Raw genomic sequence first — 27,819 nt, 5'->3', positions numbered from 1 at the left:
ATATAATTATTTAACTAAAAAAGTTATGAATCAAGAGAAAAGATAAAAATCCTTATCCATGCACTTGCAATGAGTATTTGTCAGGATTACCTTAATACTAATAATAAACAAGCAAGAGTTTCTAAGACCACTAAAAATTTAGAGAATCTTTTTATCCTGGCAGGATACTATTTTTAACTACTTTTATCAAACTCTAATGTATATTACGAGAAGAAATGGTTATAAGGGAAGGCAAAAAAAAAAAAAAAAGGGTGGAACATTTTACATTGATCGGATATATATGTGTGCATACAGGTACAACACATTCTTTGTAAAAGAATTGACACAAGTTTTTAATGTTCCCGATTCACTTCCCTGAATAAATGCTGTACAATTCATGTTAAATTATGTATTAATCAAATCTCAGTCGTTTTCTAGAATTTTTCATGCCGTCTGGAGAAGGTCACTTTCTTCCTTTTGTGCTACAGTTGTTGTAGAAGAAGACCTGATCACCTTGACCCGAAATGTTGCCTGCATTATTACATTATTTACATAAGAATAAGAAAAGGCTTTAAATGGAACTTGTTTTTATAACAAGGCAAGTCATATTTTACAAAACATGTACAAGATTTTCCTAATGAAAAAGATTCTTAATCCGAAAAGTGGCAAGATAATATGTTAGTCACCAATGGATGTGTTTAATTAGCTTGTTTTAGTTTCTGATCTTGGCTCAACAAAAAGACAAGTCACAGGGACAACATTAAGAGTATATGCAACAAGCTAAAGGGTAAGGATGTTCTAGTTACCTTCTTGTCGGAACCAAACTCAATAGAATCTGATGGACGAAAACGAGTGGGAAAATTTGGAGGTATCCGGTACCGCCTGCCCTCATTACTGCACATTTGGAAAGAAACTTTAAGGGGGGGGGGGGGGGGAAACAAAAAGAAGTTGATTCGCATCGACATAAACAAAAGGCGGAGACTATGTTTACTTACTCAACGATCCAGGTGCCATGTTCGCTTCGCAAATCAGTCACAAAAAAGGCGCCATCCTTGTAACTGATACGGGCATGCCTATTCGAAACCTGAGGAAAGAAAAACAACTTCAAAGTTTGAGATCAATACGACACGAGATAAAAGGTTTTGATCCTGTCAGTAGAAGTAACATCTAACAACAATTGAGTGGCCACTTCACCTGTGGCAAAGGAAGTGTAATTGACGTTCCTGAAGAGTCGTCGTGTGGTACGCTCCTGAAACGACAATGACATGTCAGAAGAGATTAGTCTTGCATTGAGGATTAGAAATTCATGAAAATTACTATCTCACAATCAAATCAAAATAAGAAAAGAACTAGTACTTGTGTTGTGTCATTACTATTTATTAATAACTAGATGAAAATTATCTCATGCACATACCCAACTATTGAGGGCTTGTTCTCATCCCTATTCAAACGGATAGGCTGCAAAGTCCCGGTGGCATTTCCATGTGGCAAAATAAACCACCTAGAGAGAGTTTTATATCAAAGAAAGATTAAAAAGAAAATGTTAATACTGACCGGAACAGCGATTATGTTTGAGACAAAATAGAGATATTAGGCCTGGAGACTTACTCTCCCTTCATAGCACGTTCCAATGCATCATCATCCTCGAACCATTTGCGTAACTGGTCACTTGCCTACATAGAAAATTGATATATAGTGGAAATTAGATCGCATTGAATCTGATAACATGTGATGACAGTTTTAGAAGGTTCAATTATAGGGGGTTTGAACTTGAGTCTTCCTGTGTTGATACCATGTTAGTTTATTAATTATCCCAAAAGCTTAAGTTATTAGGACGAGAGCCAACTATAGTTTCATATTTTGACGGATGATAAGAACTGTGTTGAATGGTAATTAGAGCAACATACTTTGTCTGAGAGCCTGCAGCTTTGTGGCCTCCCTTCGAGTTTTGAGCTGGAAAAACGATTTAAGAACCGATATCACAAATCGGGAAATAAAAAGAGTTAAAAGAAATATCAGAGAATAAGACAATAACTAGATAGCAGAAAAATATAGGTCTCATTAACCTCACTTACCTATTACCACCTAAGACCCAATTTAACATCAGGGGCATTGCCAGGTCAATAAAGAATCTACCCCCAAATGTTCCTGGATGTGGGATTCTATACTTGGTCAAAAACTGCAAAGAGAGATGCAAAACATCATGAGTACAACAGAAACACTATTTAAACAAGTTCCTCTAATTTGTTTGTATTGTTAATAGAACAACACTGACAAGAAGTCATACCGATAATGGACCGAGTCCTACGCCCAGATAAGCTTTGTAGGTTGAAGCCATTAGGGCAGCCATTCTAGCCATTCCATGAATTACGGCAACTCGCAACCTTCTAGCTTTCTCATATCTAGGGAGTTACAGAGAAACAAAGAAGAAAAAATGAACAACTAGGCAATGAATTCGTCTGCATACAAAATGTTATTCAGCTGTAGGTCATCAATGAATTGTAATTTTCTTTTGGATAAGTTGATCAGTGAAGGAAAAAAAAATGATAGTTTTATGGTACCTTTTTAGAGAAGAAACAATGTCTACAGGAGTTCCTGATTTGATGCTTTCTTCCCATGCTTTATCAAGCTCCAAAGCAAGCTGATAACTGTCCTGTAATGATTAAATCATTGGGGGAAAAATTGAATTTCAATTCTTCAAGTGGTTGCATCTAAAACCAAATGTCCCTCTGAACAGATGACTCTACAAAAAGATGCCAAAGACATTGTATCGTTCATTGAAAATTTCCGCAAAAAAAAAAAAAAAAACACCATCTCGTCGAGGTCCACGAGATTGAAAAAGTGAATAACGTCCAGCAATCTTCACGGGATAACAATGATTGAAAAAAAATCCATTAGCCTAAAGGGAGAACTAACGGTTCCAAATCAACAAAGAAAGAAACACATACCTCAATGGCCATGCAACCTCCTTGCCCCATATTTGGCTGCATTGCATGGATAGAATCGCCGAGCAACGTCACACGGCCCCTTCCCCATGTTAAAGTGGGAGTTCTATCGTATATGTCCCTTCGAAGAATCATGTCTTCATCCGTGGCAAGTATCAGATCTATAACATTGTCACACCAGCCCTCAAATATTTTGAGCAACCTTACCCTTTTCCCTGCCAAATGAGCGCAAAGTTAACAAATGCCAAGACTTTTTAGCTTTTATTTTGCTGTTGTGATATGGCAAAGATTTCATGCCCACCTAAATATTCTCACAGTTAAATCTAATTTCAGAATCATAATAGTGACACAAAATCAGCAAGATTTTCTGGGTGTCTGCATACATAAATTCAAAAGCTTTGAACAAATATTAATCAACGGTATATACCACGGGGGCCATCAACACCACCAGGTGGTTCCTTGTTAAATGCATACCACTGCATCTTCCCTGCGCCCACATCCGAAGAAACAAAGTATTGCTTGTGTCCCAAGAATACTCGATACCTTCAAATAGAGAAACATAAATTTCAGTCTCAAGCATGATACACAATGATTATGTGAAAATAATACAATCCAAATGCCAGTAAAGAAGCAAGATCAACTGAAAATGTAATGGAAAATGAGATGAGGCATACCCTACAGTTTCAATGTCAGCAGGCACAAAATCTGCAATTCCGGTATAACATGTATAATCCGAGTAGATAGCTTCCGTTGGACCAAACAAGTTCTTCCTCACCTATCACATAAATGAGCGCCAAAAAAACAAGATTTACCAATCTTATCCTTGCAACATAGTTGCGAAAAGATATGCATCTTTTCAATATAAGTCACTGATATATGGAAAGATCCCTGAATTTGGAGCACAGAATTCTACCTTTGACCATATACCATCAGCTCCAACTAGAAGATCACCTTCATAACGCTGTCCATTCTCGAGGATTACAGTGACCTAAATTGTGAAATCGAAAATAATAAAAAAGAATAAATGCCGAGAAAGCATCAAGCTGCACATTCCTTAAGTAGATGAACAAGAAAGGAAAGCTTCAACCGAATTTTTAACAAGCAATACCACATCATTACCTTGTCCCCATGATCCTCAAAATCGACAACCGTACTTTCGTTCTTAATGATATCATCGCCAACAGCAAGAGCAAGGATTTGTTGCAAGGCCATTCGGCTTATCACTCTCGTAACCGGAAGCCCACGTTCCGATGCAGGAGTGAAGGTGTCAAACTTGACGTACCTAATAACCAACTAAACATTACTCTATGCCACTAGGTGTTCAAAGTTCAACAATTCCCAATGGATGAAATCTCAACACAATAATAAATCATAAGGAAGCATGGAATTTCTGTCAACTTGGATTTTGTATTATCGTATTCATTATTTATTAGAACAGCTAACCAATTTTGACTCCATTTCTTTTGTTAAATGCCAAATAGAAACAAAAGTTTAACTCCTGCCAAATAGAAACAAGCATTGGAAGATAAAGGATATATTCTCATAAAAGTGAATTGGCAATCCAGCCACGTTCCAAATGTTACAAACTTAATGATTTTTATTTTTTATTTTTTCATTTTCATTTTTTTTTAAAGCAAAGTTTTAAAAGATTGAATTTATGCTTTGGTAGGTCCCTAAACTAAGACAAACAAAAGTTTCATTTTAGCTCCTAAACCAACAGCGTCACGCCCTAACTTTGTTAAGAAGTTCCCTGCGAGTCCTTTATAACATTCTTCTTTAAACAAAATCGTTTTTTCTTTTTTTCTTTAAAAAAAAAAAAAAAAAAAAAAAAAAAAAAACTAGTCTGTATCAAAGATTTCTGTATTTCTAAAGACGTCCACTTTTGAGACAAAGCATAGGAGAATTCTAAGGTAGGATGAGGGAAAATTAAAAAAAAGGATAGCCACAATTATGAACCATAGCCATCAGATTCTTATAAATTCTGTTACATTATCGTTATTTTTCAATGTGACGGTTTAAATATGCGTCTTATCCACCTCCTTTTTTCTTTTTCCCCCAACATTAAATTCCCTTAACTAGAAGAGCTAAGCCAGTCAAAGTCAAATACTTGATGTACTAAACAACTTTGAGATCATCAATCATTTTGACCCCAAAACCATACTTACATATCACGCCGAAGAGATTAATCATTAATACATAGAACTAAAGCGAAACAAAAGTGTTCTTTTTCACAGGTTTGAACGGAAAACTTGAGCTGAAATTCAAATTTTTGCGAGAGATAAACACTTTAGCAAAAAGGTTGAATTATAATTCGAAACTACGAAAAGAACGGGGTCTTGCAGTTACTTACCAAGAACCAGAAACCCCATCGACCAAGCCATTAATCCTGTCACCAGTAACGCACCCAACTCTCATAACCTCCTCAGCGACCTCCATATCAATAGCTTCCAAAGCAGCCAAAGCATTGCTCTGTATCTGAATTGGACCTCTGTACTGCCCTTCACCTCTAATGGCGCTCAAATCCTTCTCAAACACCAACACTTCAAATCCTTTCTTCTTCGCTGCCAAGGCCAACACCAGCCCTCCTATCCCCCCGCCGGCGATCAGCAACCGGATCTTCTTTTCCGGCGACCTCCCCCTCTCCGTCTCCAGCGCCGGCGCCGCCACTGTTGCCTTAATCTCTCCGAAACTAGTTCTCTTCTGCCCTGTAGTACTAGTTCCGGCCCATCTGCTCCAGTGACGGAAAAACGGCGAGAATTCAAAAGAGAAGTCCTTGGAAGACTGATTCGGGAACTGGGTTCTCGAGAAAACCGGCGTTGAGAGATTTATGGCGTTGTAACATAGAGTGGAAGCCATTCTTGTGGAAGCCTCTCTTTCTTTAAATTACTTGTATCTCTCTCTATATATATGTGTGTGTATTTCTCTGGTTTTGTTTTTTTAGTTTTTTTTCAGTTGTCCTTCCGGTGAAGGAAAGAGGAGAGAGAAATGGTGGAATAATATATGAGAGGATTAGGAGCCAATCCATGAGTGGGCTGGAAAAAAAAAAAGATTTGTGCTTCACCAATCATGGAGATTTTTGTGCCATGTGGCGATTTCTTGGCGTCCCAAACTGAAAGTCTCTGTAGTGGGAAAAAAAAGAAAAATCTGGTTGGACTGTCTGAACTCAGATGTTTGAGGTTTGTGCGGCGGTGGTTTGGCGTGGTTTACGTCCGTCCATTTTATCAATTTAAATTTAAAATTTAAATTTTATTATAATAAAAAAATTTTAAAAACATGCACATTTAATTTTTTTATTATAATAAATTTTTTTACATAAAATTATATTTTAATTTAAATTAATGAACTAAATTAAACGGGAACGAAACTACAGTTGATTTAAAGAAAGTGATTTTCCTTAAAAAAAAAAAAAAAAAAGGATATTTTTTTCGCAAGGAGCAAGTCACTTTATAATTGTAAGTTTTAAAATTTTAAATTAATTAAAATTATATCAGATTAAAAAATTATATAAAAAAATAATTTTTAATATAATATAACGGTTGAGAATAGAAATTTTTTGATAATTTATGTTTTCAATTCCTACTAGAGAAACCTCTCAAAAAGAAAAGAGAATGTGAATTTTAGAATGGATTTTTCTTTTCTTCTCATTTGCTTAAAAAAAAAAAAAATCAGGGGTCTTTATTTCTTAGTATGGATTTCATGCAGGTTGACCATGACGTCCATCAACAGTGTGAAATTTCAAGCGGATTTCTCAAATTATTAATTGCATTACAGTGTTTCACTTAAAAAATTAAATTTTAAATGTCAAAATCAACACTTATAGTTTAAGTATACCTTATAAATGAACCATTCATTTCTTTTCAATAAATAATCTCAAGTGGTCTTCCAATAAAAGTTCTTAAAAATGCAAGGGATATAAAAAGAAAAAAAAAAATCAAAACAGTCAATATTTGTTTTTGTTTTTCCCTAATTTTACCCTTTCAAAAGTTCTATAATTTACAATGAGGACTCTAGATTTTGAAAAAAGGAAAATTGGACTTCTTGCATTTTTTTTTTTTTGGCCCCGAAAAGAAACTTCTTGCATTTTGGATATTTTGTTAGTTATTAAGAATAGCACAAAATCACTTTAAAGAAAAGGGTAGCACAAAAAACAAAATCAATAAGAGCCCGTTTAGTTCATGGATTAAAACTATGAGATTATAATTATTTTTTATTTACGTATATTTTTTATGAGAGAAAATACTGTAACGAACCATGAACCATTATTCGAATCAGAGAACGAATCATCTAACTAAACGGGCTCTAAGTTAAACAGATATGCCTAATTGGATAACACAAACATGAAAGGGCTTGAATAAAACACCAACATGCAATTTTAGTAGTACCTTTAAAAATGAAAAAGAAAAAGTAAATAGTTTGTAATGGTTTTATACAGATTTATTGTTTATATTATTTTAAATAATTAAGTGTAATTAAAGGTCAATTGTTTATTTTAAGAGAAATGATATAACTAATTTTTTTCTTTTTACCATTTTTACTGATATTTCTGAATTTTTTTTTCCCCTCCTTATTTCATTTGGGCCAAATGATTTGGCTATAAATTGATATACTCCCATTTTCTACCAACAAAAAATTGGTACTCCCATTTCCAACAAAAAAAATGTAGGAAATGAATTTTCTAACAGTAAACCACTGAAACGCGGTAGTCGGTACAAGGCCGGTGGTGGTGCAATCTCCAATAAAGTGGATTATTATGTTCATTTCGTCACATAATGTTAGCGTGTTTTCTTTTCCCACGCAACAAAGGACAATGTCCTTGGTCGCTGTACCCGGGCCGGTGGTGGTGCAATCTCCAATAAATGGACACGTCTTGGTGGACGTGGATTGCAGAATATCCTGGCCGCTCATCTCCAGATCGTGGTGGTTAATTGTGTACACGTGTCATCTGTATTTTTGCGAAATAATAGTTGGGCCTGGACTTATACCTTAGTTTTGGTTCGGGCCCAACTATCCTCCATCAGGGCCCATCCGAATTTTATGGTTGAGTTTCTGCATGACCCACGTAACACACTAGAAAAACTTGGGGAAGCAACATGCTCTCACCACAAAATGGTTTTGGATTTTTTTTTTTTCCCGGTCTTTAGGTATGATTGTTATGTGCTTCAAGTGAAATATCAGAAAATAACTGCCAATTAAAATATCCAAAATTGGTTTTAATTATGTTCATTCATTCATACGCTTTGAGTAAATGGAAAAATTAATTATGAATGCGATGCTTTTATATTTTTGGATAGGATCCAATGCCAAATATTAGGATCTCCTTCTCAAAATAAAATTGGACTTTGAAATACTTTTTTCATAAACTAAAAAATATCTAGTCCAGCCTTTTTCCATATGTTTCTGGCTGCAAATTAAACACGCAACACTTCATTGACACCATTCATTCATCATCATCTCTCTATTTTGTGTCTAGTATTTTCATTTAGATATTTCGAGTTTTCTTGATCATGGAAATGGAAAATTTATTTAATAATGCATTGGACTATTTTTATTATTACAAAAAGGAAATTTCTCTACTGTTCTCTGTACATTTAGAAACATCGGTAATTCTTACTTAGCAGCTGTCAGATATGTATTACCTTTTTAATTTAATTTGAAACACCAATATTTCTAAAAGAGAGAGAACACCGAGAAAGTTTCATACAAAAAATTAGAAATTCCCCAGTTCAATGTTACATTGCATGAATCTATCACAAACTTTTGACCTTGACCAATTGAACAGGCCCAGGAAAACTTCAAATATAAGAAGCTAATTCCATATATCAAAAAAAAAAAAAAAGACAAAAGAAAGATTGATTTCTACTTGGCTGTTCTGCTGATAAACATGGCATGTCGTGAAGAGAAAGAAGCATGTTGGTTTGGATGATCAATTATGCGCATGATGATCTAGTAGAGGATTTATGATTGAACCTTTTTCCTCATCGAAATAAGGCCAAAAGCCAGTTGTGAAAAAATAAAAAATAAAAAATAAAATTCCTTTCTAATTAGAGAGGTAAAAATATAATAAAAAAAGGAAGACACATTCAGTAGATGTGCACATGTAATAAGCCCTTATAGGAGAATCATGGTCCCCTCCTCTCCAGTTTCCACGTTCCTTGTCTGCTTTAGATCATTTTATGTTCATAGAGCAAGACACAAATTATAGATACAACATTGGCTGAGAGATGGGGAGTATTTAGACAAAGTGATTTGAAGCAAAAGACGACGACGGGCAAAAAAAAAAAAAAAAAAAAAAAAAAAAAAAAAAAAAAAAGGGGGGAAAAAAAAAAAAAAAAAAAAAAAAAAAAAAAAAAAAAAAGGAGAAATCATAGGATAAATATTATAATAATAATAATAAATAAATAAGTTGAAAAAGAAAGGTAATTCTTTGTTGACACTAGTATTGTAATGTGCCTACGGCACTTTGTTCTTTAGTTTTTTTTTTAATAAAAAATAATCTTTTATATTAAGAATTTTAATGAAGAGAAAATTAGAGAAAACAATATATCAATGAGGAAAATTTTGTAAAAAATTTTTTTTTTTTGAGAACCATATTTGACAATATATTTATTTTAGAGGATGGAGTGAAAAATATTTCAGTTGAGATATATTTGGGGGAAAAAAAAAGTATTTTGATAGGCAAATTAGAGACAACATTTTTAATATAAAAAAGCATATCAAGTACATCATTTCTTTTTTAAAAACAAAAAAAAAAAAAACAAAAGAGAATAAAAGCTAAGCATAAGGTGGAGTGGAAAAGCCAATTTATACCCATTCTCCCATCTTATAGAAAGGAAAAAAAAATGTGTGAGAAAATAAATGAGCCATGTAGATTAAATTTGTAGCAATAGATTTGGACTAAGTGGACAGAGAATAAATACTAACCGTTAGATTAGATTCAATCAAAGGTTGAAGTACAAAAGCCATCCCCTCTTCTATATAAGTTATAGATATCTAGATATAGATATCCTGAACAGAAAAGAAAAACTAATATTCTCCCAATAAATCAATATTTTCCAGCGAAAAAAGAAAAAAGAAGTATTTAAACGTAGGGATATCAGATATTGCCATATAGTCCTGTATCAAAATTCATAACCTCTTTTCTTTTATTTTTTTTTCCCATTGTTCTCAGCTCCATCATACCATTTTCCCTTTGGACTAAAAAAATATTATCTAGACTCAGCAAATATTTAAAAAAAAAAAAAAAAAACACAATCTTTTTGTAGTTTGACATAATTTCACACATAATCTTTACGTAGTTTGACAATAATTTCACACTTAATTTCACCGCAAAATATATGGTTCATATCATCCAATTTAGCTAGAGCTGCAACGTTTCCTTTCCTGACTTAACAACTCTGATTGAATCATTTCTCTTATATCGCACTTAATTGAACTAATGTCGTTGCCTCTACTTCAAACAGTTTGAATGTAACACAAACAATTGCCTAGCTAGTATCGAATGAAATTTCTGAGGACACTAAAGTTTGATTATATATATTACAATACAAAGGTTGAGGCATTTTTTCTTTGACATAATTACATATATCTCTATTTTACAGTAGATGAAAAAGAATGTCTACAAGTTGTTATATTTACATATAAATTTGTAAAATAATAAGTAATGACATTTCTATTCTTAATTAACTACCTTTTAAATTCAGTTATATAAATTCACAACCACCCAAATAAAAAAATGTGTACTTAAAATTATATTATATCAGTAATTATAAAATAAATAAATTAATAATATTGTTGAATTAAAGATATAAAAAGCGATCATTTTCTCATATTATTATCTGAATATTGACAGTTCGAGAATTTCTAGGCCACACAGTATGATGGGGCAGTGCCCAGCTGTCCAGCTCATGAGCAGATGAACTCATATCCAATTAACCTTCACCATGCCAATAATAAGTGCCTCGCAATAACCAATGAATGTAAAAGTATACCAACAATAAATAAATATATAAATAAATAATGAGTCATACTGATCATAATAATATGTTTCAAGTTAAGCATTGCCTCGAATTCAACCTGCATGCATCATAAAACTCTGTATTGAGCGAGCAATATTCATGAAATACAAGGACACACGTAAAATGATTAGTAAATTCGTACTATAATTTAAATTATAAATTATAATTTATTATAATATTTTTAAAAAAATATACATAAATTAAAAATAATTTTAAATTTATAAACTAAACGTCCATTAAATGTCACAACACTCCTCGCCCAGGGAGACCCCGTGGGCCCACTTCAAACTATTACAAAATCAATGTCATCTAGTGAAGCATTGAACATCAAACTGAAACTGAAATTGGGTTGACGTTTTAACATTATTATTTTGGCTATATTTATTGTGAAGAATGTTATTTTACTTTATCAGTATAAACTGTATTTTTGTTGTTAGATTAGTTTTTTAATAGTCTGATTTAAAGTGAAGACAATTATGTGTGACTAAAAATTTTTAATGCTAGCATGGATAGATTTGACCTTTAAAATCCAATACAATAGTTTGTTTTGGTGGAATAAAAACACATTTTTACTTCCACCATAAATTTTCTCTATTATGTTTGGTAAGAAGGAAAAAGAAGAAAATAAAAACTATTAGGAGAAGAAAATAAAAAAGAATGAGATAGTTTTACTTTTATAGTATTTGATAGAAGAAGAAGGAGAAGGTAGGAAAAAAAATGTCTATATAAGTTTGTTCAATGCTATATTCTTATATAAAATTACAAATGAGAACTTTTTTAGTTGGATACAATAAAAAATTCTTACTAATTGAGTATTATCTCAACCTTTAGAATTTTATTCAGATTCTATCAGTTTTGTATATATTTTTTTTTCGTGAGATATAAACAAACATACCATTGAAAGTTCCTTACACTAAATGAGAAAGTGGGTTATTTAGAACCCTATTTGTTTTATCAAATATTTTTATCTCCACTTATCTTTTCAAAGTTGATTAAACAAAAGTAAGGGGTCCTTCTTAATGTCCTTTTAACCAAACAACATTTTATTCTCCTCTTCCTCCACTTTTTCTTTTTTCCACTCTAAAATCCCTTTAATTTCTTTCATGTCACTTTCCCACTCTATTGCATATATTATATAACAATGAATGCTAAATGCAGACTCTATTGTAGACTTTCTTTCAAATGACACTCTATTTTCTTGACATGTGTCATCATATTTTTTAGAATTTTTATTACTATTGACCCCAAACTTATCGTAGTTTAACAAATTACCCCTCATACTTCTAATTTTGACAATCAATGCCCTAAATTTATAAAATTGTTGCAATATGCCTAATTTTACTAAATTTGTTCAAATTTTTTATTAAATGTAAGGGATCAAAAGTTGAGGAATTTAAAAATTTGTGTTACATTTGAATTGGGATGTTAGAGTTTTTCGTTGAACATATTTTTCGACACTAATTCAACACAATTATCACTTTCAATTTTGACAATCAACCCTCTAAAATTGGGCATATTGCAAAAATTTTACAAGTTGAGAGGACAACTATCAAAATTAAAATTTCAGGGGGCAAATTGCTAAAGGCATACAAGTTTAAGGAGTAAGTGTGTAAAACACCCTTTTTTAGGGGTAAAATACCCTTTCTAAAACCAACAAACTTAATTATAAGTGACATCTTTCAACCATAAATACAAGAGTACCATCTTCTCTTTAATCCCATACTTTTTATGCACTAACTATTTACAAATATTTACATTAATTTTTTCACCTATAATTTAGAGGATTGAAACCTTTTTTTTTTTCATCTATTATTTACAAAATTTAAAATCAGTTTTATGCAAAACATTGAAAACACCAACGCAGAGCAATATTAAATTAAATCTAAGTATTTTTTTTGGGTACTAATTAAACCTTTTGCTATTATGATAAAAAAAATTAAACCTTTTATTACCTAAGAAACATATATATAATACATAGATTATATATATTTAACTAGACTATGCTACATCATCCGTAGAAATCTAAAACCAAAACTAGACAGCGAACACAAAAAACGTCAAGTGCATATCTGTAAAATAATAAGTGCAGAAATAGTTCAAAAGTGGTGGCACTCTTATAATTAAGGTTAAAAAAATGACATTATTAGGTTTGATAGTTTTAAAAAAGTAGTAGACACATGTAAAGAAACGAGAGCAACATCTAAAACAGAGTCTGTAATATTAGAGTCTGTATTTATTACTCTCGTAGTGTAATATATGCTTTAAAAAATATCACATGATTGATCTACAGAACTCCAAGTCTCTAACAGCAATGTACGGAAAAACAGTTTGTGAAGCATAAGTACTTATATAATCCATTCAAAAATCACTCAAAATAATGACATTACTTATAAAGAGTTAAGTTAACATCCGTTTACTGTATAGTTTTATTATCTATTATTTTCACAAGGGATAGCTCATTTGCTATTATATATTGGTATCATGGTAAACGACAGTATACATAGCCAATATTCTAATGATTTATTTGAGACTCGTTCATTTCACCGATTTAAATTTTTAATTTTAATTTTGTTATAGTTAAAAGCTCTCACAAAAAATCACATTTAACTTTTTATGCTACAGTAAAAAATTTTTATATAAAATCACATATCAATTTAAATTAAAAATTTAAATTAACAAACTAGTATCTTTTAATATCGACACTATAGCTCAGTAACATTTCCTATCATATTGTGATAAAAGAATAGTATTTCTTCATGAGGAAAAAAGAAAAAGAAAAAGAAAAAAAGAACAGTGAGAAAAGTGTTTCTTTTTCTGGTGGACAAAAGAATAGTGTTGTATTGGAATTTACAGTTCTATGTACTTCTAACTGAAAATTGAACTGTGCCTTGTTTTGACTCTGATTGAGTCGTTGACTAGTCCAAACGACAACAATTTGTTTCTTTTTACAGGATAATTCTACAGTAGAGTAGTATGACTCTGTTTTAAACAGTTAAACCTATATAATTTATCAATTTTACATTTTTTTTTTCCATTTTATTTAACGTTCAAAATCATGCACCGTAAATAAGAACTCTTACCGCAAAAGGAGACCCTTTGATGCATGGCCTTAGCTAGTGTATGACTAGTGGGGGCTTAAAAAATTTTATTATTAAAAATTTATATATAAGTATATTATATGATATTGATATGAAATAGCCTGCACTTATAAAAGTTTTTGATATCGTCAAAGCAATGGAGAAAAGAATTACAGTAAACAGATGCTCAAATACAATAATGTGGACTATGGGTCCACGAATCCCAGTCATGCATACACATGAGAAACAAAATCCAAATCTTATCTCAGCAGACACTAAAAAATCCTCCACATGACACCTGTACGACAGAGGTCAAAAGTAAAAGTAAAGTAAAATTTGTTGTTGTCAATTTTGCAATTATACTCCCTACCTTCAAATCGTACGTCTTAAATAATGCCCCAGTTTGTCTTCTTTACACAGTGAACTATTTCTGTCTGATCCCAAATTTGGCATGAAGCCAACAAGTTATCCTTTTTATATAAACTCAAACGATCCCAGTTCCAAGTGGTCCAATCAAATCAAACGGACGTACTCAAAAACTTCAAAATAATGTCGACGCCACCCAAAAACAAGGCCAAAACTTGCAAACTGGCTAAACTCTTACAGCTGTATGAGATAGCAGAAAAATAACAGTCTTATTCTTTTCGCTGATTCGAGTTCAGAATTTAAGTTTTGTTATAGTAAAAAATTTTCAGAAATAGTCACATTTAATTTTTTTATTACAATAAAAAACTCTCACACAACATTATATCTTAACTCAAATTAAAAATTTAAATTAGCGAACGGAACGGGAATATATGATTTTCTCAATCACAACAAATATATATATATATATATGCATTTATTATGTATGTTTTCACATAACCAACACAAACTAATCTTGTGGTCGAGCAATTAAGTATGAGGAAACGTTCTGCTTCCCATGATCTTGGCACATTCCCAAGCCCCGGAGCTCCACAATACCGCGGCAGCAGCATCGGCTACCAAAAGGGTTGGGCCTCGGAACGCGTGCCGCCGCCACAGATGGCTGCCGGAGGGCGGCAGATTGGTATGACGTTCAACAGTGGAAGGACATTGCCCTCCAAGTGGGAGGACGCAGAGAGGTGGATTTGCAGCCCTCTCTCTGGATATGGCATTAGTACTAATAGTAAGAGCTTGAGTTCTCAGCCTCAGAAGAGGCCAAAGTCCAAGAGTGGTCCAATTGTGCAAACTGCAAACAGTACTAGTAATGCCTATTACTCCAATTCTCATTCCCCGTTTTCCACCGGAGTTTTGGCTGCCGAAAGCTTGTACGGCGGCGGAGGAGGACCGCTGAAAAGATTGGCTAGTAGTATTCCTGGATGGCCTGAAATGGGGGAGAGTAATGGTTGCCCTTCTCCCAAGGTACTATGTTCTTTTTTGTTCTAGGATTGCTTGTATTGTGTTCTCGTACTAGGCTGACAAGTTTTAGTACCTTTCTTCTCCCTCTCTCTGCTACCAACATTTTGGTAAGAGAGAAAAAATTTATAAAGGAAAGAAAGTTATATTATCTATTTCGGACAATGTAAAGAAAAGATCTTTGATTCTTTTATATTGAGTGAGATTAAAATTAAGGTCTTCGACGTATTTAAATTTCCCCGTCCAATTTTATCTTATACCAAACAACTATAGGTCCCGAAATTCTTCTACTAATCCTCTCTCCCTATCTGTCCTCCCACTTTTCCATCATACAATTCTTATAAGCTCTAGATGAGTAAACCAAAACCATCCATGACCGCTCGAAAAACCGGCAAAGTTAAAGCCTCTATTCATTTAAACCAAACATGTTAGATTGTCATTGTGGATAGAATGTTACAGATGAAGAACAATGGAGCAGAGAAGAATGAGGAGACCTGGGCTTCTCGTGCCGTTTTGCAGCGAGACATGGCGACCCAAATGAGCCCTAAGGATTGCAGGTGCAGCGTCTCCTCTACCATGGGAAGGTCTTCATTTGCTTCCTTTCCTTCAGCTCTCCTTTCAATAATGGAGCAGCAGAGTAATCACTCTGCTAAGATGGAAGTCAAAGATGTGCAGGTTGACAAAAGAGCCACCATGATCCGATGGTCGAAAAAACGCGGAAGTAGAATGAGTAAGAAAGATCAGTCTGATGCTAACGACTTTGGTGAAAATGCTATAGGAGTGTCATCTTCTTCTTTGGATGTTTCTGAAGCAGCCATGAACAACTCAAAGTATGTTTAAGATTTTTTTCAGCATTATTTTTCTGTTGTGTCTTTAGCTGTAAGAACTCAGAGAGCAATGTCAAATTTTAAGAATACTTAACGTCAAATTTGGTATATGTCATACTCCTTTTGTAAGTTCTAAAGCATAAGATTTACGATAAAAAAATAATTATAAACATGATATTTAGAATAATATTATGCATCAGAGCATAAAATAGAATAACATATTAAATATGCTATTTTTTCGGAGCAAAATATAATATTGGCATTAGCGTTTGTATTAGTGATGGTCTTATACAAGAATAAGAATCTATTACAGAATGATGAAAATAAAAATTTGCTTGTAATCCAAGGCTTCCTTAGTTGGAATAGTACTGTTGAATTCAGATAAAATCATTCAGCAAAATGCACTTTTTAAAAACAGAGTTGGAAAATCAGTACTTTCTAAAAGAATAGCAATATAGGCTGTTTTAAATGCTCCAAAATTCTTGTTTAGGACTCAAGTCGTCTAAACTCTAAACCAAAAAGTGATTTCAATTTATTTTTGAAATGTTTTAGCCTAAGAAAACTGTTTGTGCCTAGTACAGAAATGTCACAACATTTCAAGATACTTTAACATGCTTGAAAATCTAGGAAGATACACAAACAAGTATACAGACAGATAATTTTGCCAACAACTTAAAAAAAATAAATAAAAATAAAAATGTAAATGTGCAGGGTGCAAAGAGAGGAAGCAAAAATTACAGCGTGGGAGAATTTACAGAAGGCAAAGGCTGAAGCTTCAATACGAAAACTTGAGGTCCATTTCTTTTATCCAAGTTTATTATGATTGAAGAAAAATAATACAAATCACAGAAAATAGTCTCATGATACATCATGAAACTGATATATAATTGTACTCCTCAAATATTGACAAGTTTGACATGGATAAGAAACGGATAATGATTTTTGCATCCCTGCCCTTAACTTGTTTGTTCAGATGAAACTCGAAAAGAAGAGATCGGCGACTATGGATAAGATCATAGACAAGCTCAGAACAGCACAGTTCAAAGCCCACAAAATGAGAAGCAAATTGTCATCGGATCACCATGATCAGCATCAGGAGGTTGCCGCGACTCCACACAAGTTCTTGACATTCCGAAAGCACGTTTTGGTCGGATCACTCAGCCGCTTCTTTGTGTGCCGCGCCTTCTAATTCCTCAGCCATCATTCTGTTCTCTTCCACAGCTAACAAGTAACAACCATGGAGCGTTTTTGGTAATATGAAAGTGAATTGGCTTCTTTTGCTTTCTGTCATCTAAGCAATTCTTTTGTTTTTAAATTCTTTGGAGTTTTGGATGAGGACCAAAAGGAAAAGATTGAATCAGCTTGTGGATGTGGGGTTTTCTGGTGGCTTGCACTGCACAAGAACACTTCATACTATTTGAGTTAGCAACTCCTGTAGATAATTTTGTTGTGTTGCCAAAAAGAATTTTTTTTTTTTTTTTTTTTTTTTGGGGCTGTTTTGAACTCTTTTGGTTGCCTTAGGCTTTTATGCATCGTATTGTTTAAAAAAAAAAAAAAAAAAAATTTAAAACTTGTTTTTGGATCAGTCAGATTCAGTCTATAGAGAAAGTGGGTGGATGTTTTGATGAACAATAGATTTTACTTCGACCTCTACGTACAATCGGTCTTAATTCTAAATGAAAATTTATTCTCAAATATTGCTCTACAATTATTTATATATTTTAAATATTGAGATTTATTTTCTGCTAAAAAATTGAAGTTTCTCGATGTTCAAAATATTGTCGTTCACATAAGTGATGTTGTTTTCAGGTCAACATCATTTTTGACTTTATTGTCGTTTGTCCAGTTACTGTCGTTTGTTGAGTTATTGTCGTTTTTTAGTATTTAGGTCATTTGCTTCGCCAATCACTGTCGTTTGTTGAGATCATTGTTGTTTTGTCTAGTTGGTGTCATTGTCTGTGTCGTTGCCAAATTAATGTAATTTTTTTATATTTACATTCATTCCTATTTGATGTGTTACATTTGATGTCGTTTTATTTTGATGTCGTGTATTGTGATCGATATTGCTTTCATTGATTGCTCTCTTGGCAAGTTATTTATCTCTTTTTTCGCCGTTAAAATCATCTACTGGGGTCATTGTGTTCTATCCAGTTAGTGTAATTTGTCCAATGAATTGCCAATTATGGTTTTATTGACGTTTACTGCTGTTATTTCACTTCCAGTATCTATGTCGTTTCAGGCTGATTTCATCATTTCATGCCATTTTTTCATATTCAATGTTGGTTAGGGTAACGTCGTTTTCCCTATCATGTCGCCCTTTTTTTTAATTCTTTGAAAGATCGGCGTAGTTTACTGGGGGAGGGGGAAGAAAGAAGAAAGAAAGAAGGAAAGAAAGATGGCGTGGTGCCCGCCCTATGAGTTTTTCGTCGTTCATATTAATCACATCATTTCTTCCGCCAGATCGTTTTATGAGGTTAATGTGCCATCAATGACGTTTTTAAGTTGTCGTTTCTTCAGTTAGTTTTTGATAATGCCGTTTTACAATTGATGTTTCCGGTCAATGCTGTTTTTGTTGGTTGAGTGGTGAATGTAGCCTCTCCCAGTCGTAGTAACACATTTGTAAATTGTAATCACACACATTACACATACCAGAGTACAAACATCAAGGCCCCGTTTGGTACATATATTCAAATCATAATTATAAGTCTGTTTCAGTATTTTTTATCTCACAGAATTTAAATTCAAAAATTCATTCTCACAATATTCCTGCTAATAAATGAATCACTGACGTAAACACACGAACTAAATGAACCCAAGTATGCATGCACAGACACTTGTTGAGAATATTTGAATCAAGTAATTAAAGACGACTTCAATGACCAGATAACACTTATCGAAAAACAATCTTGTGATGGTTTCCACTTTCCATGCTAGTATTCTTCCCAAAAACTATATGGTTTTTTTTTTTGATAATCCAAAAACTAGATGTTATAACTAACGGTATGCTACATTCCATAGTTTAACCTTTCGTAGCGGTAAAACGTCCAAAGGTATTAGTAAATGTTGACTTAGATTCAATTGATTACAAGTGTCCTACAATCGATCTGGCCAGGCTTTCCAAGAAGCCAAACCAATCCTGCCATTTTCCTGTCCACGAGTAACAGTTGACCGGAAAATGCTCACAGGCTACTACTACTACTATAACGGGATTCGATTATCAATCCTTTCCAACTAAAATTCCGCTTAATTATAACACATAAAACTGTTCGGAAGGAAATTGAACTATGATAAAATAGTAATAAATTGTTAGTATGGATTATTTATAGCCAAAAGAAGAGGGCCGAAAGGTCCTTAGTATGGCCTGTACCTCCAATCTGCTCTGGACGGTCTCCCACTGCCAATTCCATAACCCCACTGCAAAGCAACAATGCACCACGCAACATATTAGTAGAGACTAAGAAAAGAAAGTTGGGCATTCAGAATTTCAGACAACGAACATACTTCGAGGTTAAAAGAAAAAGAAAAAACCTTCCAATGTGAAAGTTATGAATAAAATATCTTTGGCAAAGAAAACAATAACACAGCGCATTCAAATGTACTCACGTCATCAAAATCAAGACTTCCATACATCCTTCCATAGGTGCGCATGGGACCACCATAGCCCCCAAAGGCTTCTGCACTATTCACCACAAAATTTCCACTGGTCCCGGCATCATCAACAGGTGTGGCGGTATCTATTGCAACCTGAAAAGAAAAACAACAATTTAGAAGTTTCAATAGGTAGGTCAACATGATGAATTTTAGTCGGAACGTAAATTACGACACTTAGCCGACCGCCTATATAATTCAAGTCTATAATACAACATAATACCTGCTGTCCACATATTTCATGAGACCTTCGTGACACACGATCTGCTACACCATCTTCAGCAAACGTTACAAATCCAAAACCTCTGTGGCCAGATCTCTTGGGGTCCTACATTACTCATTGACGTCATTACATGTTACCAACAAAATTTAAGAGTTTGATTCCTTAAACTTTCATTACAGATAAATGCAACTTACCCTGGGAATATAGACATCTAATATTCGGCCAAATCTACCAAAGTATTGGCGAAGATCTTCAATTGTTGCCTCCTGCGGAAGCCTGCCAACAAAGATCTTCTTTCCCAATCCTCGAGTAGATTCCCCTCCTAATTCAACAGGACAAAGAAAAATTCATTGCTTGGACCATTTATTGCAAGCATAAATTGCAATATACGTTTATCATACTTACTTCCATTTCCATACATTGTTCCTGGATGGTCATATAAGGTAGGAGCACCAAGTGCTGCATATCTAGTTGCAGCGGAAATATATGCATTGTATGCACCATATCCACCCTGTGCCATTCTGCCAATTGGCCTAAAGTCATCTTCCTGATAAAATAACATGTGTAGATGGAATCATTAAGCTCTTCATGATATAAACACAGTTGCAAACAAGAAGTATTTATCCCCAGTAAAAGATATCCTTAAAACTAGTTACGCTGTAAATTTACCTTAGGTGTTGCTCGATCAACAACTACAGTTGAACCTCCCAACTCATGAGTTTCAGCCATCAAATTATCAACAGACTCTGCAAAATAGACGACACATGCTTACTTAATGATATGTCCTCATAATTTATACTCGGCAAGTTATAGGTAATCAAGTACAAAAATCCTACTTATCAATGGTAACCAGGAGTCAGGACAGGCAATATAAGTATCTAAACTAGAATATTATACAAACTAATTCATTGTCTAATGTTGTAGAATGTAGACCAACTCCGCCTATACGGTGATTCGTATAGCCGGTCCTAAGCCAGGGTAAAGGAGAAAGGTTGTGGTAGTTTGACAGCCAACGTAAAAATATGTCACTCTACATGGGTTTCTCATTTACAGACTCTGTTAGGGCGTTCCCCACGTGTGACGCGCTATGTTAGGCCCTGGGTATAGTGTTAAATAGGCAAGGGGGGTCCTCGCACATTCATAGACGTGTGCGGGGGGAGAAGCTAGCCCATGCACCATGTCGGGCTCCGGATATGGTGAAAAATATGCAAGGGGGGATCCTTGCACATTCATGGACGTGTGCAGGGGGCAAAGCTAGTTCATAATAGGAAAATTCGTCTAGGTGGTTGGAATGTAGGTTCTTTAACCAGTAAATCTATAAAGTTAGTAGATGTTATGCTAAGAAGAAGAATTAGCATCTTATGCTCACAGGAAACCAAGTGGACGGGAGAGAAGGCAAAAGAGATTGGAAACCTAGGACATAAGTTAAAGTACACAGGTTGGGAAAGGAATCACAATGGAGTTGGCATTCTAGTGGACAGAACTTTGAAAGATGAAGTGGTTGAGATTAAGAGATTAGGTGATAGAATTATTAGGATCAAATTAGTGTTAGGGGAGAAGTTCATTTATGTAATTAGTGCTTATGCTCCACAAGTAGGATTGGATGAGGAAACTAAAATCAAGTTCTGGGAAGACATGGATGACTCAGTGCGTAGTATAAGTAATGAGGGTAGCATTTTTATTGGAGGAGATTTAAATGGACATGTTGGTAAGGATAAAGAAAATTTCGAGAGGATTCATGGTGGTTTTGGTTTTGGGGCTCGGAACGAAGAAAGGAAATCTATTTTGGAATTTACATTGAGACACGACTTTGTTATAACCAACACATTCTTTAAGAAAAGAGATTCACATTTAATCACTTTTAAAAATGGAAGAAACTCGAGCCAGATAGATTATTTTCTCACAAGGTACAGAGATCGTTTGCTCTGTAAGGATTGTAAAGTAATTCTTAGAGAAGCGTTAGCCAACCAACATAGGTTAGTAACCCTAGATGTGAGCATTAGGCTTTACCATAGAATGACTAAGATAAATCACCTCCCACGAACTCGTTGGTGGCATTTAAAGGGAATAAAGAAATTGACTTTTATGGAGAAGTTGTTAAAGGAGGCTGCTTGGTTATGCAAAGGTGATGCAAATACTATGTGGGACACCGTTGCGAGTTGCATTCGAAAAGTGGCAAAGGAGGTACTAGGAGTATCTAGAGGTAAAAGCCCTCTGGGAAAGGAAATCTGGTGGTGGAGTGAGGTAGTTCAAAATGCTACTAGGACCAAGAGGGATTTATATAGAGAGCTACCAAAGTGTAAGGATGACGAGACTTTTTATTAAGTACAAAGAAGCGACGAGAGAAGCTAAGAGAGTAGTTAATAAGGTTCGACCTACTTATTTGGATGAGGTGTATAGGAAACTTGGGACTAAAGAAGGAGAGAAGGATATCTATAAACTAGCTCGGATAGGAGAAAGGAAGTGTCGAGACCTAAATCAAGTGAGATGTGTTAAGGATGATACAGATCAAGTTCTGATGAAGGATGAACATATTCAGGAGAGGTGGAAGAGTTACTTTGAAAAACTTTATAATGAAAATCATGCAATGGGGTTTCGTGATCTTAGGTACTAAGGCGAACCAAATGTGATGTCTACAAGAGGCATCAGAGTTTCAGAAATTAAAACTGCATTACAAGGTAGGAAAATCAGGATAGCATGTGGGCCAGATAATATCCCAATAGAGGTTTGGAAGGTGTTAGGAGAGGTTGGAATTAAATGGCTCACTAAGCTTTTTAACGGGATACTAAAGAAGAAGCATATGCCCGATGCTTGGAGAAAAAGTATTCTCGTTCCCATCTTCAAGAATAAAGGAGATGCGCTAAATTGTAACAACTATAGGGCTATGAAGCTTTGAGAGAGAGTTATTGAAAAGAGATTAAGGGCCACAACTACCATCTCAGGTAACCAATTTGGGTTCATGCCTGGTAGATCAACCATGAAGGCTATTTTTCTTCTTAGGATGCTGATTTAAAGGTATAGAATAGCTAAGAAAGATTTGCATATGGTCTCCATAGATTTAGAAAAGACATATGATAGGATACCGAGAGAAGTGTTATAGTGAGTACTAGAGAAGAGAGTAGTGCATATGAGGTATATAAAGATAATAAATGATACATACGATGGAACTGTCACAAGTGTGAGAATTACTGGAGGCTACACGGAAGAGTTTCCTATTCGGATTGACCTTCATCAAGGTTCCGCTCTTAGTCCCTTATCTTTTCACTATCGTGATGGACGAGCTGACAAGAGAAATTCAAGATGGAATTCCTTGGTGTATGCTTTTTGTAGACGATATAGTTTTAGTTGATAAACATCGAGAGAGAATTAACCGTAAGTTAGAACTATAGAGACACCCTTGAGACGAAGGGATTTAAGTTAAGTAGAACGAAGATTGAGTACATGCATTGTAGGTTTAGTAATTTGAAAGATCAGAGTGATGGAATTTTTTTAGATGGTGTGGTGATTGAGACTTCTAAGAAATTTAAGTACCTTGGGTCCATAGTGCTTAGTGAAGGGGATATAGATAAGGATATTGGACATAGGATAAAGGCAGGGTGAGTTAAGTGGAAGAATGCCACGGGAGCTTTATGTGATGATAAGATGCTATTAAGTTGAAAGGAAAATTTTATAGGACAGTAATTCGCCCAGCTATATTATATGGTAGTTGTATTTTCCCACACAACAGCAGTGAATGTTGGGCCATCAAGAGACTAAATATACAAGATGAGTGTGGCAGAGATGCGTATGTTAAGATGGATGAGTGGTGATATGAGGATGGATCGCATACGGAATGAAGTTATTCGTAGTAAAGTAGGTGTAGCACTGATGGAAGATCAAGGTGCAGGAAAACCATCTGAGGTGGTACGGACATGTACAATGTAAATCGTTAGATGCACCTATTCGTGCTTGAGAGAACATCCAAATACCTAGTACTAGGAGAGCGATGGGTAGACCAAGAATTACTTGGGCTGACGTAGTTAGGCACGACTTTCAAGATTTAGGGCTTCAGGAGAGTCTCGTGTTTAATAAAGCAGATTGAAAATGAAAAATCCATATAGCCGACCCCAATTAATTTGGAATTAAAGCTTGTATTTTTTGTTGTTGTAGAATGTAGACCGGATTGAAAGATATTATAAAACTATAAATTCGCCTATGAAACGAATGCCCTAACCTGCATTTGCAAAGGTGATAAAACCAATTCCACGATGTGTAGTTGAGCCTTGATCCTGAACCACATCCACATTTACAACAATTATATGATATATATCTATTGTATTTGCACCTGGTCTTCCAAAACGCCTTACATGTAGAGAATTGTGCGTAATCATGTTTGGATACGTTAGTTAAGCATGCTCCATTCATTTTAATGCACTCACACACGTAATCAACACATCCAGACAATTATCATCTATTCATCTGTAAATCTAAGTTCCAAATGTGAATACACACAGCGGATAAGAATAAGATAAAGCACCTTTGGCATGTATAAATCAGTTATCTCGCCATACTTCTCAAAATGACTGCAAAAAGAAAATGCAAAAACAATCAGGTTCATCACACATCCAGGGTCACCAGTCAAAATGAACGAATAAAGAGAAAAAGAAAACTCAAAACTACCTCTGGAAGGTAGCTTTTGCCACTGATTGCGGAATCCTTGCTACGAAAATTCGGGTAACTTTCTTTGCAGGTGCTCTCATTTCCTCCTGCAAAAAAGTTTTTTAAAAAAACGTAAACTTCCTGAAACTATCGACCATAGCAGTCCAATCTTTTAATGCAAATACTTCCATCATTATAGATGCCATATTACTCTACAACAACAACAAGCCTTAATCACAACTTAATTGGGGTCGGCTATATGGATTTCACTTTTCCACACAACTCTGTTCGAAATTAAACTTTCATGAATGCCTAGATCTAAAATGTCTTTCCTAACGACTTCGGTCCACGTAATTCTTAGTCTACCCCTCCCTCTCCTAGCATTAGGTATAAGAATGTCATCCCAAGCACGAACTGGTGCTTCTAGCGATCTACGTTGGACATGCCCGTACCACCTCAAGCGGCCTTCGCGTTGCGCACCTTATCTTCTATTGGTGCTACAACTACTTTACTATGAATAACTTCATTTCTTATGTGATCCATCCTCGTATGGCCACTCATCCATCTTAACATACGCATTTCTGCCACACTCATCTTAGATATATGCTGTCTCTTAATGGCCCAACATTCACTACCATATAACATAGCTGGACGGATTACAGTCCTATAGAACTTTCCTTTCAACTTAATAGGCATCTTGTCATCACATAAAACTCCCGTAGCATTCTTCTACTTAACCCACCATGCCTTAATCCTATGTTGAATATCCTCTTCTATATCTCCTTCGTACTGCACTATAGACCCAAGGTACCTAAACTTTCTAAAAGCTCCAATCTCCACCCCATCTAAAGAAATTCCATCACTCTGATTACTTGAGTTACTAAACCTACAATGCATGTATTCAATTTTCGTCCTACTTAATTTAAATCCCTTCGTCTCGAGAGTCTGTCTCCACAGTTCTAACTTATGGTTAACTCCTTCCCTATGTTCATCCACTAAAACTATATCATCCGCAAAACAACCAAAATCATGAACACTAAATTAAACCGATAAGAATTTAGCATTTCCGAACCTTTGGAGTAGCCACTTTAACCTCCAACATTCTGTTCCTGAGAAAGTGCTCGCCTGATAATGCATTCTGTAGGAACCATGTCAGATAACATACACAACAAATTATATAAACCCGACCAACCAACTATACATACATACATACATACATATATATATATATGTATGTATATATAATTAAAAAAAAAACGAACTCTAAAAAAATTCACTAACCTTAGCATCTTCTTCTGAAGCAAACGTTACATACCCAAATCCACGAGACCGACCAGTTGACCGCTCCTAAAGAGAACAAACATATAGAATTATGAATAATTATAGAATAGAATATACAAAAAGAGATAAAAATCTGAGCTTGAGCGTAAATAACAAAGAAAACAAGATTTAGCTAACCTTCATAACAATACAATCCTCCAATTCACCAAATTTGGTCATATAATCTCTCAACCCATCAGTATCAACATCCCACGGAATACCCAGAACCTAGAAACTCCAAATTGAAATCACAAAATACATTAAAAAAAAAGAATTATTCCATTTTCAACAACAAATTAAACAAATAAATGAGTGAAATTTTCCACTAACCACAAGCTTGCGCTCCATGAGATTTGTCGGAGAGGACCGGAAAAGAGGAAACCCTAACCACACTCAAAAATCTGAAATTTAGCTCTAACCACACTCGTCTGACTCTCTCTAATCTCACACACTCGACCCCTGCACATGATAAGCACACAACCTCTTTCTCACACACAAGCGTCAAATACCAAATCAAACTCACCATTTTTTTCGCCATAAAAAAGAAAAGAATTCTGGGTTTTCTTGGTTTTGGCTTTTGCTAAAACAAAAACAGCGATTAGAAACAAAGAACAGAGACAAAATCTGTGGAATTTAGGCACTCAATCATCACTGACCTTTTCTGGAACTGTGTTGGATTTTTCTTTCTTTCAAACCCCCAAATCGCAATTCTCTCTCTCTCTCTCTCTCTAGTTCGCTCTTTCTCTCTCTTGCCCCTCTCTTTCTATAACAGACCGCCCACTTTTTTCTCTCTCGTCTCGCTCGAGCTGGCTCGGGACCTTCACGCACGCTCTGATGATCTCATCTCAGCTGTGGGCCTATTTCTCTCCTCTTTTAACAAAGTCTACAGTAGGGAGGAGTGTTGGGCTTTGGGAGTGCATACCATGGGTGGGGCATGAGCCCACTGACCAAATTAGCTGGCCCATCTTAAAGTGATAGGGCAAATTTCCCTACCTTAATTTAAAATTTAGCAAAATTTTCAAGAATATTATAAATATAGCAAAAATAATATAATCATTATATATTATATAATGATATAGTTAACGATATCAAAATTTCACTATTTTTGTAATATTTTAAAATTTTTTCTTTATTTTAAAAATTTCAAGAATCCTGAATTTAGTGCATAAACTAAGAATGTCCACTTTGCGTTATCGGTTGATGGGATGAATCTGCATAGTAATTTTAGCAACAAACACAGTACTTGGCCCATTATCCTTGTAAACTACAATCTTCCGCCAGACTTGTGTATGAAACGAAAGTTCCTAATGTTGACCTTGTTGATTTCTAGACCTAATCAAAAGAGAAATGACATGGATGTTTACTTGGCACTATTGATTAACGAGTTAAAGAGATTGTGGGAAAGTGGGATCAAAGTTAACGATCGTTTCCGTGATGATTTATTCGTACTCCGTGCAATGTTGATGTGGACCATTAACGACTTCCCTACATATAGAAACCTATCTGGGTACTCAATTAAGAGTTTGGTAGGTTGCCCTATTTGTATAACAGAGACATCTTCGATCCGGTTAAAACATGGAAAGAAGATGGCTTATGATGGCCATAGGAGATTCTTGCCTATGAATCATCAATACCGCAAACAAAGAAAAGCTTTTAATGGTAAAACAAAAGAAAGACCATCTCTAAGATCTTTGACAGATAAGCAAGTGTTTGAGATGGTCAACAACGTAAAAGTGGTATTCGGGGAGAAGAAAGGAACAATTAATGAGC

General features: G+C 34.6%; 3 protein-coding genes across 4 annotated transcripts; 1 reads left to right on the top strand and 2 right to left on the bottom strand.

Moving 5' to 3' along the window:
- Positions 1-237: 237 nt before the first annotated feature.
- On the bottom strand, positions 238-6,104 carry LOC21394338 (zeaxanthin epoxidase, chloroplastic). Its single transcript, XM_010095339.2, has 16 exons — positions 5,275-6,104; positions 4,044-4,206; positions 3,838-3,912; positions 3,599-3,699; positions 3,352-3,467; positions 2,928-3,139; positions 2,541-2,632; positions 2,267-2,381; positions 2,055-2,158; positions 1,887-1,932; positions 1,588-1,652; positions 1,394-1,480; positions 1,174-1,228; positions 975-1,063; positions 786-873; positions 238-510 (listed from the first exon to the last, which is right to left on the bottom strand). Exons 1-16 carry the CDS (start codon positions 5,778-5,780, stop codon positions 424-426), a joined length of 2,001 nt encoding a protein of 666 aa, XP_010093641.1. The 5' UTR covers positions 5,781-6,104; the 3' UTR covers positions 238-423.
- Positions 6,105-14,890: 8,786 nt separating this feature from the next.
- On the top strand, positions 14,891-17,599 carry LOC21394337. The gene is made up of 4 exons (XM_010095338.2): positions 14,891-15,399; positions 15,853-16,223; positions 16,932-17,013; positions 17,194-17,599. Exons 1-4 carry the CDS (start codon positions 14,917-14,919, stop codon positions 17,407-17,409), a joined length of 1,152 nt encoding a protein of 383 aa, XP_010093640.1. The 5' UTR covers positions 14,891-14,916; the 3' UTR covers positions 17,410-17,599.
- A 1,624-nt stretch (positions 17,600-19,223) lies between these two features.
- LOC21394336 (heterogeneous nuclear ribonucleoprotein 1) lies at positions 19,224-26,789 on the bottom strand. Of its 2 annotated transcripts, none has more exons than XM_024163827.1 (14): positions 26,706-26,789; positions 26,380-26,508; positions 26,188-26,284; positions 26,011-26,076; positions 25,802-25,867; positions 24,751-24,836; positions 24,608-24,653; positions 24,305-24,359; positions 20,761-20,837; positions 20,497-20,638; positions 20,286-20,413; positions 20,092-20,196; positions 19,824-19,964; positions 19,224-19,634 (listed from the first exon to the last, which is right to left on the bottom strand). In XM_024163827.1, the coding sequence occupies exons 3-14, from the start codon at positions 26,227-26,229 to the stop codon at positions 19,572-19,574; spliced, it is 1,017 nt and encodes a 338-aa protein (XP_024019595.1). In that variant the 5' UTR covers positions 26,230-26,284; positions 26,380-26,508; positions 26,706-26,789; the 3' UTR covers positions 19,224-19,571. The 2 variants fall into 2 exon arrangements, with proteins under 2 accessions (XP_024019595.1, XP_010093639.1); XM_010095337.2 differs by having other exon boundaries at positions 26,188-26,277.
- Positions 26,790-27,819: the final 1,030 nt, after the last annotated feature.

The sequence above is a fragment of the Morus notabilis genome, unplaced genomic scaffold (genome assembly GCF_000414095.1).
Source record: "Morus notabilis unplaced genomic scaffold, ASM41409v2 Scaffold803, whole genome shotgun sequence".
NCBI classification, from domain to species: Eukaryota; Viridiplantae; Streptophyta; class Magnoliopsida; order Rosales; family Moraceae; genus Morus; species Morus notabilis.
The sequence above is the reverse complement of the archived record's forward strand: the minus strand, read 5'-3'. Positions and strand labels throughout refer to the sequence as shown.